The sequence below is a fragment of the Bos javanicus genome, chromosome 15 (genome assembly GCF_032452875.1).
Source record: "Bos javanicus breed banteng chromosome 15, ARS-OSU_banteng_1.0, whole genome shotgun sequence".
Classification (NCBI taxonomy): Eukaryota; Metazoa; Chordata; class Mammalia; order Artiodactyla; family Bovidae; genus Bos; species Bos javanicus.
The window spans coordinates 74473471-74489690 of NC_083882.1; the positions used below are offsets into that span (position 1 = coordinate 74473471).

Below are 16220 nucleotides of genomic sequence, written 5' to 3' on the forward strand. Positions count from 1 at the left end.
TGGCAACCCACTCCAGTATTCTTGCCTGGAGAATCCCCACGGCCAGAGAAGCCTGGTGGGCTGCAGTCTGTGGGGTCGCACAGAGTCAGACATGGCTGAGCAACTAACATTTTGACTTGTCATCCAGAAACTGACTTGCCTGTTTAGGAGCCTGGTGGGCTGCAGTCCGTGGGGTCGCACAGAGTCAGACATGGCTGAGCAACTAACATTTTGACTTGTCATCCAGAAACTGACTTGCCTGTTTCTTCACAGTTGATGCGTGAATTCTACATGTTTACTCTCTTATTAGGTGGGATAGAGGTACCAATCACCTCCTGTTCAACATGTTGCCTGGAGGCCCTCCAGATTATAACACGGCCCTGGATGTCCCCAGAGACAGGTAGGTGTATTTGGGGTTGTCCACCTGATGGGTTTCTGAGGATTAAGTCAATGTAGGACCCTTTTGTTCATGTGAAATCATATTTCTAAGCCCACTAAGACATAACTTTGTAATCAGAATTGTTTGTTCAAGTGTAAAATTGTCCTCGGTCTTTTCCTCCCTGAGACCTGGAAGCATTGAAACCTGCCAGAATCTGTCCCGGGAAACTAATGTCCTCGGTCTTTTCCTCCCTGAGACCTGGAAGCATTGAAACCTGTCAGAATCTGTCCCGGGAAACTAATGGAGGGTTAGGTTCCAGTGGAGCATCTTAGAGGTCTGTCTTGTCTTCTTAGTCCGGGTTATGTGCTCCTGAGCACACTGTCTTTCCCCTAAAAGGCCTGGTTCATATCACTGGCTTGTGTCAGCTCTCTCTACATTTGGGAGCATTAAGTAGAGTCTCAGCTCCTGAGGGGAGCAGGCGTGGACGTGTCATTGGAGCCTGTAACGTCCGGGAAGTGAGGCACTCTAAGTACCGCTTACTCTCTTCTTTCCTTCCTTCCTAATGAAACTTCCAAACAGGCAGAAGTGGCATGGGGTGGCCACGATGGCAGTTCAAGTTCAGGTACTGTGCATTTGGCCCTGTTGTACCAACTGCGTGGCTTCCTGGAAACCTCAGAAGGGAGGTGCCCCTAAGGTTCCTCTCCTAGTGCTTGGCCTGAGGCTCCGAAGAGAGCGGGAAGTGTGGGCCCAGCATGAGGGTCCTGGGCAGCAGCCACGGGAGGGGATTACTGCAAGTTCAGATATGAACTCATTTATACCCAGCTTTGTTGCAGTTGATGTTTAATTCTTGAAATCATTGTTACTGAAAGAGGTGAGAACAGCCTTAGGCCCGCTGTGGTGTCTGCTTACTTGAGGCCAACATCGTCATTTGTGAAAATCTACACTTAGTACTGCTTTTCCCCAGAAGATTAAGTCTAAGCCCTCTTTGCTTTTAAGTGTTTATCTAGAGTTAGTATTGAGTTTCTATCTGGAAAGATGATTATCACTAGAAAAGACCCTAGCGCCATCCCTCAGCTTTGGTGTAGAAACCATTTTGGACGGTAGAGGGCAGTCAGGCCACACAAGTTCTGTAGAAACCCGCTGAACACAAGGCGGTCTCTGGTTTGGCTCTTCGCCCCAGCGTTCCGGAGTGCGTTACTGTCTATGCGTTTGCTTGTTCTGGGAAAGTGAAATGTGTTAGGGGACAGAAAAGGGAAGGCAGAGAGGTGCTGGGAATGCAGTGTCTTCACCTGCTGTTCTGGGTTTAGTTTGAGGAGGGTTCATTTCTGTTTGGGACATGTCGGTTCTTGCTGACACTTTGGTATATGTATCTGACTGGGAGAAAGATTTCATTTTTATCGAGTGCACATGTTACAAGGAGTTTCATTTCTCTGCAGGAAAGTGTCAAGTAATCAGGAGAGAGTTGAAGTTCTTGCTGGTGCTTAGGTGTTAAGGATCAGGAAGGTTAAATCATTTTCCCTGTGCGTGTATTTTTGGAAGTGATTATAGGCAGTCCTGTAGCAAGTAATGAATCATCAAATAGTCCTCCTTTATCTTTCCACGTGGGAAATTTCATTTTGAAGCCGAGGTGGTCTTCGACTGGTTGGAGTAAGGAATAGTAGATTTGTTTGTTAATTTTTCTGATCCTTTGTCCTTGCTCCTGGATTCAGAGGAGGTAAGAACCATGCGTGTAGGATGGTTTTAGCAGAAGCTGCATATCTGGTTATTCAGAAATTAGAAAACAGGCTAGATTTAGACCGTTTCTAAGATGCCCCTGAAATCTAAAGTCATAAGTGTGATTTTTTTTTTTTTTTTAAGAATTATCTGACTCAGAAAAATGCAAGGACCAGGACTAAAGCAGATGTCAGCTCAGCAAATACATCTTTCATGCTGTGTGAATCTGTGTTTCTCTTTCAGTTTTTGAAAATCCTATGTGTGGTACACATATACCTTCTGGGTACAAGATTGAAACAGTGTGCAAGTATACAAAGAGTAAAGTGTAAAAATATGTTTTCAAATTTTCCTCTGGTTTTACTCTTTTACTGAGAGGTAATCATTGTTCTCAAATACTGTGTGTTTTTTGAGTCTTTGATGGATTTCTAGTCAAACACACACATATATTCACCTATCCATTTTAAGTCAAATGATAGCAAATTATACCTCTTCAATGCCTGACTTTACTGATCTGTTTTCTCAGCTATATTCTGTAATTTTATTACTACTTTAGATTTTTATTATCCTTTCTTTGCAAGTATCTCTCTCAAATTTCTACTTTTGTATAGGTGTATATTTATTTAAACTTCTTAGGGAAAATTTTAAAACCTGTATAAAAGAAATGAGCCCCACACAACCACTGTCCAGCTTTGTTAATTGTCAACTTGATTCATCTATGCTCCTACCTTCTTCCCACCAGATTATCTAGAAACAAATCTCAGATGTTGTATCATTATGTCCGTAAATATTTCCATTTGAGACTGCAGAAGAAGTTTTTGTGTGTAACTCAGTGGCTCAGTCGGTAAAGAATCTGCCTGCAATGAAGGAGACCCCTGGTTCTATCCCTGGGTTGGAAAGATCCCCTGGAGAAGGGAATGGCTACCCACTCCAGTATTCTTGCCTGGAAAAGAATGGACAGAGGATCTTGGCGGGCTGTAGTCCATGGGGTCACAAGGAGTTGGACACGATTGAGTGACTGATACTTTCAACTTTTTTCAAGGGCTTTTTAAAAAATATAACTACAGCACTAATATCATACCTACAGCAATTAACACTTAGTTCTTTAACATCACTAGATATTCACCAAATATCTAGCCGTTGCTCAGATATATATGTCTCATTTTCTTTTTTTACAGTTTGAATCTGTAAACAAATGAGGATAGCCAGTAGAGTTGGTCGGTTTTTTTTTTTTGCAAAACCTAAAACTTGAATCTTTGTATTTGAGGGATTCGCAGGCCTGATTAAAAGGAAGCAAAAGATACACTTGCAGACAAACCGTGTTTAGCTCTGTGGATACTCAGATGGGAGGAGGCGAGCTGTGAGAGCATCTGGGGCAGACCCAGCATAGGGACGAGGGTCCACAAGACAGGGAGGAAGAGGGCTCAGTGATGTCCCTGGGTCTTCGAGTCCCGGGAAGTGCTGAAGATGCTGGCGGACACTCCCAGCGACGGAGCACCTGGCCTGGGGTGAGTCGTGGTGCTCACAGCTATGCTTTCTTAGGTGCACCGTTCCCGTTCAGTCTCTCTCAGCTTTGGAACAGATCTCCGATTTGGGAAAACAGAACACGCTTCTCAGCAATTCACTTTTCAGTCAATGTAAAACACATGTGCTGTAAAGCAAGGGAGGCTTACACTATTTTCTCCTTGGTAATGTTCAGGAAAGCTTGGCAGAAGAAGATGCGGTGATTTGGAGTGGAGGTCTTGTCAGCAGCAGGGCCGGTGTGAGGCTTGTTTGACTAATTGCAGCGGTGGCTCCTCCTGAGAGCTCCAGCGAGATTGCATGTGCGTGATCTGTGACATGAGGCATGCTTCCGGTTACCTGCTTGCCTCCTCCCAGGGCTTAACCCCCTCCCTCAGGCCCGGGGCTCCAGGGAGAGAGTAACAGTGAAAGTTGGTGTCATGTACACCTGCTTCCTCACCACAGATGCTCGCCCCTTCCTCTGGGGCGTGGGTGTAATTACATCACCCACCACGCCGCTTACCTGGGCCGCCTGATGCTGGTATATTGGATCTGTGTTTCCTCCTCTGCACATCGATTGTGGGGGCCCCTGCAGTCTGCTTGCCATCATGGTCATGGAACCCACCCAAATTCATGTTGGACGGAGTCACTGCCGAATGCTAATCAGGAAAAATGAGACCGTATGTTGGTACTACGGCTAGTCATTAAGTTTTACAGAGCGGACTGGCAGCTGGAGAGGTGTTCCAGCCTGCACATTACCTCCCTAACCAGTTCTTGGTTTCATAAAGCTTAAACAAACAGATTGGGATTTCCAGGGGTGGTTTGGAAATCTTTGAACTTAAACTGGTCATGTAAGAAGGGAATGTAGGCTGTCATCAGGGCAGGGAGGGGATTGGTAGCAATCAAGATTGCAAAAAATGTGGCTTTGCAGTTCATACATTTTGGCTCAGACTGTGCCGCACATGGACCTGGCAGCACTCTGCCCCAGTAAGTGATTTGATGGGCTCGGGGGCCCCCCGGGACACAATAACCGTAAACGTTGGTGTGATTGTACACCTGCTTCCTTTCTAATGAAGTGTCACTGTATTACTTGCTGGATCCAGTTAAAGCAGCGTGTTCATGGTTTTCTAATTAAGGAGAATAAAAGCTCGTGTGGGTGGACTTGCAGGAGAAGCACTCGAGGTCAAGTTCTGGATTCTGCTTCCTGTGGAAGCAGTGGGGTTGATAAGACTGAGTAGCTGGAATGGGTGGTGAAAGCTGGTAGAGGCTACACAGTGCACACGAAGCTTTGGGACGGCAGTGAAAAGAACTGATCTGGTGGGAACTGGAGCGGGCTGGGGCGCAGGCAGCGTGAGATGGGGTACTTTGCCGTCACCGTGGCTTTTTTTTTTTTTTTTAGCTCATTGTCCCCTGAGCTTCCGTCAGTGGGACGGTAAGTGACTGCCCCAGCCAGTCCTGTTGTTATTCGTATTACTGTAAATGTGTTTAAGAGTCAGGGCCTCCTCGGTGGCTCAGATGGTGAAGATTCTACCCGCAATGCGGGAGACCCTGGTTTGATCGCTAGGTCGGGAAGATCCCCTGGAGAAGGGAATGGTAACCCACTTCAGCGTCCTTGCCTGGACAACTCCGTGGACAGAGGAGCCTTGAGGGCTACAGCTCATGGGGTTGCAAAGAGTTGGACGTGACGGAGCGACTAACACTACCACGTTCACTGTCTGTGACTTCTGGGAGAGGTGAATGGGATCCAAACAAGGTAGCAGAGGGGCCGTTCGCAGGCTGTCCTCCTGGCTGTGCTGTATTTTAAAATAGGGAAAGTAAGGACAGACTGCTTAGGACCCCAGAGGAAGGCGGGTGACTCAGGACGAGGATGCAGCGAGTGCCCCTGAGACGCTGTTGTACAACGTTTAGCACTGTGTCTTTCTAGAAAAGTGACTTGGTAAACATCAGCTGTGGCTGATACAGTTATGAACATCCAGCTGCCCCTTTCCACAGAGCTTATCAGAACGAAGACTGTCTTTCTTTCTCACCGTTTGACAAAACCCTTTGTTTTTCAGGGCTCTGTTGGCTGGTGGTGGCTTTTCTACGTGGACTTATCGGCAAGGCTACGATGTCAGCATTCCTGTCTATAGTCCGCTGTCAGCCGAGGTGGACCTTCCGGAGAAGGGGCCCGGGTAAGGCGCCTCGGGCACAGCCAGCGGTGCTGAGAGATGCCAGTGACGGCCAGGGGGGCGGGTTGCACTGCAGTCGAACCATCAGTGACAGGCCGGGGTCCTTGAGGGTCCGTCATTCCTGTCCCACACCAACCTTATTTATCCTTCAGTTCTCTCTCTGTCTCTCTCTCAGTCAGTTTGCAGTGCTGTCTACCAAGCTCCCCATATCAGAAATCTACTTGCTGTCCATAAGTCTTTCCTCTCACTTCCTGTGCGGAATTCCAGGCTTCCAGAAGGAAAGCAAGTGTTCAGCATCAGTTCAGTTCAGTTCAGTCACTCAGTTGCGTCCGACTCTTTGTGACCCCATGAATCGCAGCACGCCAGACCTCCCTGTCCATCACCAACTCCCGGAGTTCACTCAGACTCACGGCCATAGAGTCAGTGATGCCATCCAGCCATCTCATCCTCTGTCGTCCCCTTCTCCTCCTGCCCCCAATCCCTCCCAGCATCAGAGTCTTTTCCAATGAGTCAACTCTTCGCATGAGGTGGCCAAAGTACTGGAGTTTCAGCTTTAGCATCATTCCTTCCAAAGAAATCCCAGGGCTGATGTCCTTCAGAATGGACTGGTTGGATCTCCTTGCAGTCCAAGGGACTCTCAAGAGTCTTCTCCAACACCACAGTTCAAAAGCATCAATTCTTCGGTGCTCAGCCTTCTTAACGGTCCAACTCTCACATCCATACATGACCACTGGAAAAACCATAGCCTTGACTAGACGAACCTTTGTTGGCAAAGTAATGTCTCTGCTTTTGAATATACTATCTAGGTTGGTCATAACTTTCCTTCCAAGGAGTAAGCGTCTTTTAATTTCATGGCTGCAGTCACCATCTGCAGTGATTTTGGAGCCCCCAAAAATAAAGTCTGACACTGTTTCCACTGTTTCCCCATCTATTTCCCATGAAGTGATGAGACCAGATGTCATGATCTTCATTTTCTGAATGTTGAGCTTTAAGCCAACTTTTTCACTCTCCTCTTTCACTTTCATCAAGAGGCTTTTGAGTTCCTCTTCACTTTCTGCCATAAGGGTGGTGTCATCTGAATATCTGAGGTTATTGATATTTCTCCCGACAATCTTGATTCCAGCTTGTGTTTCTTCCAGCCCAGCGTTTCTCATGATGTACTCTGCATAGAAGTTAAATAAGCAGGGTGACAATATACAGCCTTCATAAATCCTGTCATTTGTACTGTTTTCCCCTGAAATCGAAGTTCCCACGCACCAGCCAAGGGCCAGCCTTTCAAAGAAGAGAGCCGCCAGGCCCACTGAGTTAAGTCTGTTCTGCACGGGGCACTGTGGGCAGCTAACAGGCGGAGGTTGGTGATGCCTTAAACTTCTGCCATGCCCAGGGCGGCCCCTCACCACAAAGCATCATTGGGTCCAAATGTCAGCAGTGCTGTGGCTGGAGAAAGCCTGGGGGACACAGGGTGAGCAGTCTTAAGATGGCTCAGACTAAACTCTCTTTATCATCTACTCTCCCGAGTGTAATCTAGGTCTCTAATGTTGGTTGAGGACTGGCACGTCCCTTAAGATTTAATCCAGGGAAGAAAACAGGCTGAAAGGAAAAGACTGAGAGAGATTGAAACGAAGGAGAGCAAACCACTCTGAACAGTACAAATTACCTTCAAATAAGTTTCCAAGAATTACAAGCTTGCTCTGTTGGTGGTATTTTCTTGGTAACTTGATCTCTAATTTTTATGTGTAACTAGACTGAAATGACTATCCTTAGATGGTTTAAGGTTGCTGTTGATCTTTAGAGTCCTGAGACTCTAGAAACTAGAGAATCTTAAGCAGTCTGTCTTCCAGAGCAGCAGCAGGATGCTCAAGACACAGGGGGATGGTCCTCCCCGTGCTGGACAAGCGGTGGATTTCTGTGGCCCGATGCAGACCCACCCCACTCCGTTTCCCCTCCAGGGTTTGCAGTTGGGCCCTGTAGTTGTGCTGTTTCCTTTACAAATAACACTCCTCTGCCTCAGGAGAGAAAAAAGAAAAGCAAAGACAGGCTCTAGGCTCATCACACTTTCCAGGGATCTGGGAGGAGGCAGTCTGGGTGACCTCACGGCAGCATTTGGAATCTGTTGCTCTTTGTGAGAGTTGCTTTTTAAGGGAATTCCCACATCTCTTGAGGGCTGCGTAGAGTAGCAAGGGCTTTGTTTTTATTTTTATTTTAAATCTCTCTCAATATTGTCCAATGGGAAGCTGAGGATTGTTGCTATTGATAGCTTCTTCTCACAGATGTGTTGGCCTCAGCTGGAATTCTCGTCATTTCTCTCTCTAAAAGGAACTAAATTGGGAGTTTACAACGGTTACTATGGAGGGAAACTTGGAGTTCTCAGCATGATTTTGCTGAACCTTCGATATCAGCCCTGCTGGGAAGAAACATGAAAGTCATAGCTGGTCATTTTAGTCCTCGAAAGAAAAACAAATCCACCTTAAGATTCTGTTTGCTTAAAACTAAAATGGGCCTACTCCACCAGCCCACCATCTGCCAGGTCAGAGCGAGCCAGCATGCAGGCAGGGGGAACATTTTTAGACTCTTGTTCACATCTGCACATTTATGTAGAAAATGGTGGTGTTGGGTGGGGACCCACTGAGCGTGGTGACTAAGTGTCTACAATAGAACTGTGTTTCATAACAACAAAATCAGCCCAGAGTCTTTCTTTACTCCGGAGTTTCTTTGAGCACCATGCGTTAGCATCTGTACTTGTTTCTCCGTCTTACGTAGATGGCTCCCCCTCTCTCTATGTGTATTGAAAACCATGCCTTCCCGTCGCTCTCTCCTATTCCATCCAGTGCTGCAGGGGATTCTGGCTCTCTCTCTTTCCGTAGCTGTAATTTCCTTCTCGGACAGTGAGGAGTCTAGCTCCCGTTATCCCCTGTATCTTGCTTGATCAACCCTGTCGTGCGTGACCAGAGCCCTGTGGTTGCCTCTGCCCCTCACCGCGCAGGTGTCTCTGCGCCCCACTTGGGCTCTGACCCCCTGTGCCGAGCTCCTGCTTCCCGTCGTCACCCCGGGGCAGGCCCCCTCCTCACCTTTCCTGGGCTCTGACCCCCCCACACTGGAGGGGTGCCGCCCGTGCCATCACCCTCCCCGTGCGCCTTCAGCCTGGGCTGCCCTCCTGCCCTGACTTGGCCTCCGCATCGCAGGTGGGGAGGCCATGACTCCCTCTGTCCCGTCCCCGCTCCCTCTTTCAGGGATCTCACAGTCTGGGCCAGGCCACCTCCCTGCTCTTCCCCCAAGAAGTTCTCCCCTAGACGAGGACTAGAGCGCTCCCAGTGGGCCAGCGCCACCGCACGGAAACGCTGTCTCCCCTCCAGGACGCCAGCACTGCACACCCGCCTGCAGGGACCCCCTCGGACACCAGCGTGGCCGCTCCTGTTCGAGGCAGCCTGGAGTGCCAGTTTTGTGTTAGCAGCTCTACTTAAATAGGCAGTCTCCAGGGACCCAGCAAGTCCCAGTGCTCTGTGGCAGCTGCCGTAGAGCCAGCGTCTTGGGGACTGGAAAGGCCTTTAGAGGCCGTTTAGCTCTCACTTTGGAGAAGGAAATGGCAACCCACTCCAGTATTCTTGCCTGGAAAATCCCACAGATGGAGAAGCCTGGAGGGCTACGGTCCATGGGGTTGCAAAGAGTCTGACACGACTGAGCAACTAACACTAGTTCTGACTTAATGTATACCTTGTTACTGTGATTTCTTCCTGAAAAGTTTTCTGACTTGTGGTGAAAAAGACTCACCACCTCACAAGACAGCTCATCTTCAAACGGCGTGAGTTGTCGAGGTGGTTTCCGTGCTTGCGTTGAGAGTTTGACTGTCCATCTTCCTCCTGTTCTAAGCAGACGAGCTTGATCACAGAAGTCCTCCCTTTGGGATGACTGAAGAAGACTCCCTATATGTGATCTTCCCATCATACCTCTCCCCTCTGAAAACTGATGATTTTACGAAAGAAAAATGATTGAGGCTGAGGGCTGGGGGTAGAATTCAAGAGTCTGTTTCAGTGGCTAGCAGGTATGGGGTCACACACAGTCGGACACGACTGAAGTGACTTAGCAGCAGCAGCAACAGCAGCAGCAGCCAATGTATTGTTCAGCAAAATGCAATTGAAGGAGAAGTTGTCCAGGATGAGAGAAGCCAGTCTGTACGGCTGATCCAAACTGTCTCCCGACGGGCTGCTGTTCGGTGTCTTTTTTACGTCTGCTCGCCTTTGCCCTGGGCTCCGGGTCTGCACTGCCGTCTGGGGCAGCTCTCTCAAGCAGGACTTTCAGTGAGGAAACGATCTGTGTTTAGTGGGGTGCCCACTTCCACATATAGCTGTTGAGCCCTTGAAATGGGGCTAAGGTGACCGAGGAACTGGATTTTAAAACTTTAATAGATTTAAGTGGTCTCACGTGGCTAATTGCTATTGAACAGTGACGTTCTAGGGGGTCTGCTTGTCCCTGTCTTCCCTGCCTGCCTTTGCTTTCAGTTCGACTGTAGAGAGAAATGACCGGAAGAGATGGTTCCAGGGACTTGAGGGCCATCAGCTGTGGTGTGCGCTGCTCCGTTTGCTGGAGTCGAGCTGATCTGCAGCTGTGCAGAGTGTTCATTTCCTCACTCCCTGCTTGCTCTGTGTCTTTTGGGCGTGACGCTTAAAGCTTGGGAAAGATAACACTCTCTCAGAGAGTGATTTCTTTTTGGCCACGGGTAGATGTGTAAGGTGTTCTCCAGCTGGACCCTCCAATTGAGCCTGAGAAACGAAAGGAAAATAAAGCAATTTCCCTTTCTTTCTCTCCAAAGCAAGAAGAAAAGAAGGTATGGGGTTGGGTTCAGACTAGAGGGTTTGAGTCCTTTCTTTCTCACTGCTTCTTGTTAGCTCCCCTGGTGGCGTTGCCTAGAGATGGCTGTCTTGGGTGTTTTCCTTGGTCTGTACAGTTTGAGGAAGATTTGAGTCCTGCTTCTGGGTTTGATGGGGGTTTCATTTCTTCTGGAGCCTGCTTTCTATCATTCCTTTCTTCTTCAGTGATCTCTGCTGGTTCCTTTGCTGAGGTCATGTTTATTGCCCCTGTAACCTCTCTGCCTTGTGGGAATCTTGCCTTCTCGGAGAGAATTACTTACCTTCTGGTCTCCCCAGTGAGTTCACATTTTGTTTCTCGTGGAGATCTGAATGGTGCTAGACCCTTGGAAATCCTTTCTTCAGTCCGTTCTCTCTCACGCATCCTTGCTATCCAATGTTAAGACTGGTTCCATCCATTGACAAAGCCAGTTTTTTCCACTTGTTCTCCACGACCAAGTTTGGTCTTCCTGAATCCATCTGGCCTTGAGGATGGGGGCTGCCTTTCCCTGGAGCGCCCCCATAGCATACGGTGCCCCTCAGCAGCCGGAAGTAGTCTGCTTTCACGGTCAGTGCTGTCTGTTAAGACCCCTTGTTTTCCTCTTTGAAGGTTGCAGCCTGCTCTCAGCTGCTTTTCAGAGCAGAGAACTCAGATCGAACTAATGCTAATGTTGGATGTTCTTCCAAATAATCAACCAGTCAGTCAGTTTCTCTCTTTACACACACACATGCGCGCGCACACACACACACACACACACACACACACACTTAAAGCATGCTCCCTAAGCTTGGCCTATTATAAGCATTTCCTCAAAACGTTAAGAACTTTTCCTAAATGAACCCTTTAACAACAGCATGATGCTTCAGCATGTGAATGAGTCATTGCTTGCCTTCTCAGCATGTATAATAGTTTAAATATTCAGCAGTGCTGAGTGTAGTTTCCCCAGAAGTCAAGGACGTGAGTGAAGATGGGTGAGAAAGCACTCGTAGCCCTAAGCTCTAGACCCGAAGTTGGCCTCACCGTGACTCATGCAGCGGCGGCCAGGGTCCCAGTGCCCCCCGTTTTCTGCTTCGCAGGCCGCGGCGGTACTTCCTGCTGTCGTCCCAGGTGGCCCTGCATCCAGAGTACAGAGAGGACCTGGCCGCCCTCCAGGCCAGACACGGCGAGGCGGTGCTGGTGCTGGACAAGTGCAGCAACCTCTCCGAGGGCGTCCCCGCCGCCCGGAGGCGCTGCCACCAGCAGCAGGCCTTTGACTACCCGCAGGTGCTGCAGGTGAGTGCTCCGCCCGCCCCTCTCAGGGCCCGGGCTGGGGCTGAGCCCAGCCAGCAGGCGCTCCGCTCCAAGCTGCACTCGTCGAGCTCCCTGAGCGGAGACCAAAACCGGACTGCTCTCCACTGCTGCCCCGTGGACTTCCGGGAGCTTCAGGGTCTGCGTGCCGTTAGTGCAAAGCCGCTTGGCCCATGAGCGTTCCGGCTCCTTCCACGAACTCATCTTACTGCAAAAAGACACACCCCGTAGATGTACAGAGGAGCCGTGTAGTCAAAGCAGGCACGTGTATTTTGCTTTTATTCCTATATTCCTTATCCAGCCCAGAGGAGCTTGCTTCTTTAAGCTGCAGCTTGTATCCTCCAACTGAGCCAGCCCGCCACGGCCACAGTTAGTTCTTCCTGGGAGTGGGAGGTCTTTATTTTTTGTTACCGTTTTTTCTCTTGGTGTTTTTGCCTCCCTACATGTGTCCTCCTGGTGTCGTGGGAGTGCCAGCACTTCGTAACTGCAGGCAGAGTAGTCCTGTATTATACTTCTGTATTATAAGCAGGCTGTTTGATACTCCAAGAGCCAGGGGGCCGGGAAAGCAGAAATTGAGTTTTGTTCACTCTGCTGTTGTCCAGTCACTCAGTCGTATCTGACTGTCTGCGATCCCATGGACTGCAGCACGCAAGGCTTCCCTGTCCTTCATCATCTCCTAGAGTTTACTCAAACTCATTGCTATCCAACCATCTCATCCTCTGTCGTCCCCTTCTCCTCCCACCTTCAATCTTTCCCAACATCAGGGACTTTTCAAATGAGTCAGTTCTTCACATCAGGTGGCCAAAGTATTGGAGCTTCAGCTTCTGCATCAGCCCTTCCAATGAATATTCAAGACTGGTTTCCTTTAGGATTGACTGGTTTGATCTCTTTGCAGTCCAAGGGACTCTCGAGAGCCCCAACAGTTCAAAAGCATCAGGTCTTTGGCACTCAGCTTTCCTTATATTTTAAATCTTTTGTTCGCTTAAGTATTTAAAACACAAATAGTTCAGTTCAAGGAGAGATCTTAAGGAGCTGGTGTGATTGTGTGTGATTTTTATTTTTTCAAAGTCTCCAAAGAGAACCGGCCTGTGCTGGGATTGTTAAAATACCTTCAAAAAGTGCTGCATCTCCTCTGGAATGTCTGACTGATAACAGTGGTGATGTGAGCAGGAGTATTTATAGTAACCTTTGTCTAGACAGGAAAAATGGTTATCAGCACACATGCCCACATCTGGACGCCGACTCTTCGGGGCCGGCTGAGCGTCCACCTGCCCCTCTGGGCGCCATGACCGGTGCCCCTTCTCCACCCCCTGCCCTTTCTCATTGCTTTCTCCTTTATCCCCAGAGGAATTTGGCGTATTGAGTTACTTCATATTTCTTCTGAACTCTCCTTTTCTCTAGCTTTAAAGATTAAGTATTTTTGCTTAAAAATTTTTTTTTCTGTTTTTCTCCTGGAGAGGTAAAAACTGGAAGAAACTTGAGTATTAGAGACGGGAGCTTTCCTTAATTTTTTCGGTTGACCTATTACAACCACCTTTTTTTCTTGTGCATCTCTCCTTTTCCCAAACAGGCCCACATCCAGTGGGTTCGAGGGAGTGAATGAGGAAGACCTTTAGTGAGGTCTTGCTTTTTGTTCAGTTGTATCTAAATAGAGCCTATCTGCCTTAATGTGTTTTCGAAGGCATAGCATTCATGAGATGAATGTCTTCTGTATACAAAGCACACTGCTGGATGCTGTGGGGGTAGGAAGATGAAAGGAGATTTGATGCTTTCTGTGTAGGGGGTCCTCTCAAGAGCCCGATATGCCCAGTCCAAATAATTCTAGTACAAGGCAGGCAGAAGTAAGTATTCTGAGCCCTGGGAAGCCACGGTGGATATACACAGCACCGCAGGGCTGAAAGAATCCAGTCCGTGGGAAGTCATGCTGTTGAGTTTCCAGAGGAAGACCTGGAGGTGGGTTGTGAACATTTTCAGAATCCAAGCAGCGTAGGCATTGCAGTGACACTCAAGAGTGGAAATCCAGAGCATTGCAGCCTCTTCAGCTTTTCAGTCTCACCCGGGTGAGCTGTTATCTTTTAGCATTTTCTGTGTTGCCTGGCTTCAGCCCTTGAGAGAACTTTGTGGTCTGCCAGGATCAGAGTAAGTGGATCAGCGGAACCGGTTTGTAATCCCCTCCTCTGCCTGTGTTCTGCAGGAGGCTACTTTCTGCATGGTCCTTCGTGGAGCTCGGCTGGGCCAGGCGGTACTGAGTGATGTGTTACGGGCCGGCTGCGTCCCAGTGATCATCGCAGACTCCTACGTTTTGCCTTTCTCTGAAGTCCTTGACTGGAAGAGGTGAGTGTTACCTTCTGATGAACCTTTATCCCAGGGTTCCTGCATGGATTATTTTTAAAGTCCCCCAGCAGTTGTAATGCATAGCTAGGTCTGAGAACTGCTCCTTCAGATTCTTTTTGCTCCATTTTCCATCAGGAGAGTTCGTCCATGAACCTGCAGCAGAGGTTGGTCACCCGAGGCCTTTGGGCCGCATGTGGCATGCTGCCAGTGTCTGTAAATAAAGTGTTATTGCATCACAGCACACCCATTCATTGACACATAATCTTTGGCGGTTTTTGAGCTCCAGTGGCAGTTGAGTCCTGCAGTTTAAAATGACAGAGATTGTGTGGCCTTGCATGTAGTAGGGCCTCCATAAATACATGCTAAATAAATGAATGGATTGGGGAATACAGCCGAAGGAGAAGTCATTGTTGATTTAGAGTGGACAGTGATGAGTGAAGACGAGTGTACCTGGCAGGCAGAACTGGACACACAGAGGCCCTGTGGTCGGGCAGAGTGTGGTGTATTCAGGAGGCTGAGAGGGTACCTGTGTGGCCGGAGCACAGTGGGGAGTGGACGGAGAACAGGAGAGGCATGGAGTGGTGACGGGGAGGTGAGAGATGGAGCTCGGGGGAGCTCCTTTGCGCTGGTCGGTCCCGAGGAAGGGAGAGGAAAGAGGGACTGCTCACTGCAAGGACCGTGGGGCTGAGGGAGGCGCGGGGCATTGTTGCTTCTGCTCGTGAGACCCGAGCGGGACACACATGCAGCCGTGCTTTGTATGCAGGGCTGTCCATACATCCGCTGTCTCCCTCTCGTCTCTAGAGCATCTGTAGTTGTGCCAGAAGAAAAGATGTCAGATGTCTACAGTATTCTGCAGAGCATCCCCCGAAGACAGATTGAAGAAATGCAGAGACAGGTAAGGGGCCAGGCAGCCCTGCGGGGGAGGGGGCGAGGGGGAGGTGAAAGGTGGCCTTGACTGCTTGGACGCAGAGCAGTATCCATGCTGCTGAGAGCGGGCATGGGATTGATATCCTCCACTGAGTCGGTCAGCCAGACTTAAAAGAGGAAAACAGCGTTAGGGAGTTGCATCAGAGAGGCTTGGAATAATAACTGTCAAAGATTCAGAAACACTCCTGAAGCAAGCCTGCTGTGACACTAATGTCACACCTCTGCTATGTGTTCAGGATGCAGAGCTGCCCATCTCTGGAAGGCCGTTTACACAGCAGGTGAGGGCTCTGGTGACTGAGACGGACATGGAAGCTGGTGTGTTTCAGGGTGATGCTTCTCAGGAGCTTTGACCTTGAGTGTTGTGTATCAGCTAGCCAGGGTCCCCACAGAGTACTGAGCAGAGTTTCCTGTGCTATGCAGTAGGGCCTTATTAATTGTCTATTTTATGTATAGTAGTGTGTATACATCAGTCCCAATCTCCCAGTTTATTCCTCTCTCCCTTCCACGCTGGTAACCCTGAGTTTGTCTTCTGCATCTGTGACTCTGCTTCTGTTTTGTAAGTAGGTTCATTTGTACTATCATTTTAGATTCCACATATAAGCAACATCATCTGGTATTTGTCTTTCTCTGTCTGACCTCACTCACCTCTAGGTCTGTCACGGTGCTGCCAATGGCACTGTTTCATTTGTGTGGCTAAAACCCCATCGTATATGTGTACGGCGTCTTCTTTACCCATTCCTCTGTCCGTGGGCATTTAGGTTGCTTCCTTGTCTTGGCTGATGTAAACAGTGCTACTGCGAACATTGAGGCGGTGCCTGAGTCCTTTCAGATCATGGTTTTTTCCGGTTCTTTTTCTTCTTTTAATGGATTTTTACAAGTTTTTATTCTCATCAAAATTATCTGTGTAGGTGATGAGCCGGAGAAGAGGTTTGGAGGGTTAGGGTTAGGCTGTAGCCGCCTCCATACACCCCTGTGTCTAACTTGGTCGCAGGAATGAGCCTCAGGTCTCTGGGAGAGGGCAGGGCCGTCACCCGGCGGTGTGGAAGTGGGGAGGGACTCTGGCTTCTGACGGCTGCTTACACACGTTGTCCGTC

At 48.8% G+C, this 16220-nt stretch overlaps 1 protein-coding gene across 4 annotated transcripts in view; it reads left to right on the top strand.

Moving 5' to 3' along the window:
• Positions 1-16220, top strand: part of EXT2 (exostosin glycosyltransferase 2) — a 149188-nt gene that overhangs the window by 19885 nt on the left and 113083 nt on the right. For all 4 annotated transcript variants that reach the window (XM_061381201.1, XM_061381200.1, XM_061381199.1 and 1 more), the window contains 5 exons: positions 290-379; positions 5623-5739; positions 11655-11850; positions 14060-14199; positions 15001-15094. In XM_061381201.1, coding sequence (XP_061237185.1) covers positions 290-379; positions 5623-5739; positions 11655-11850; positions 14060-14199; positions 15001-15094 — 637 coding nt within the window. The remainder of the gene's footprint in view (positions 1-289; positions 380-5622; positions 5740-11654; positions 11851-14059; positions 14200-15000; positions 15095-16220) is intronic.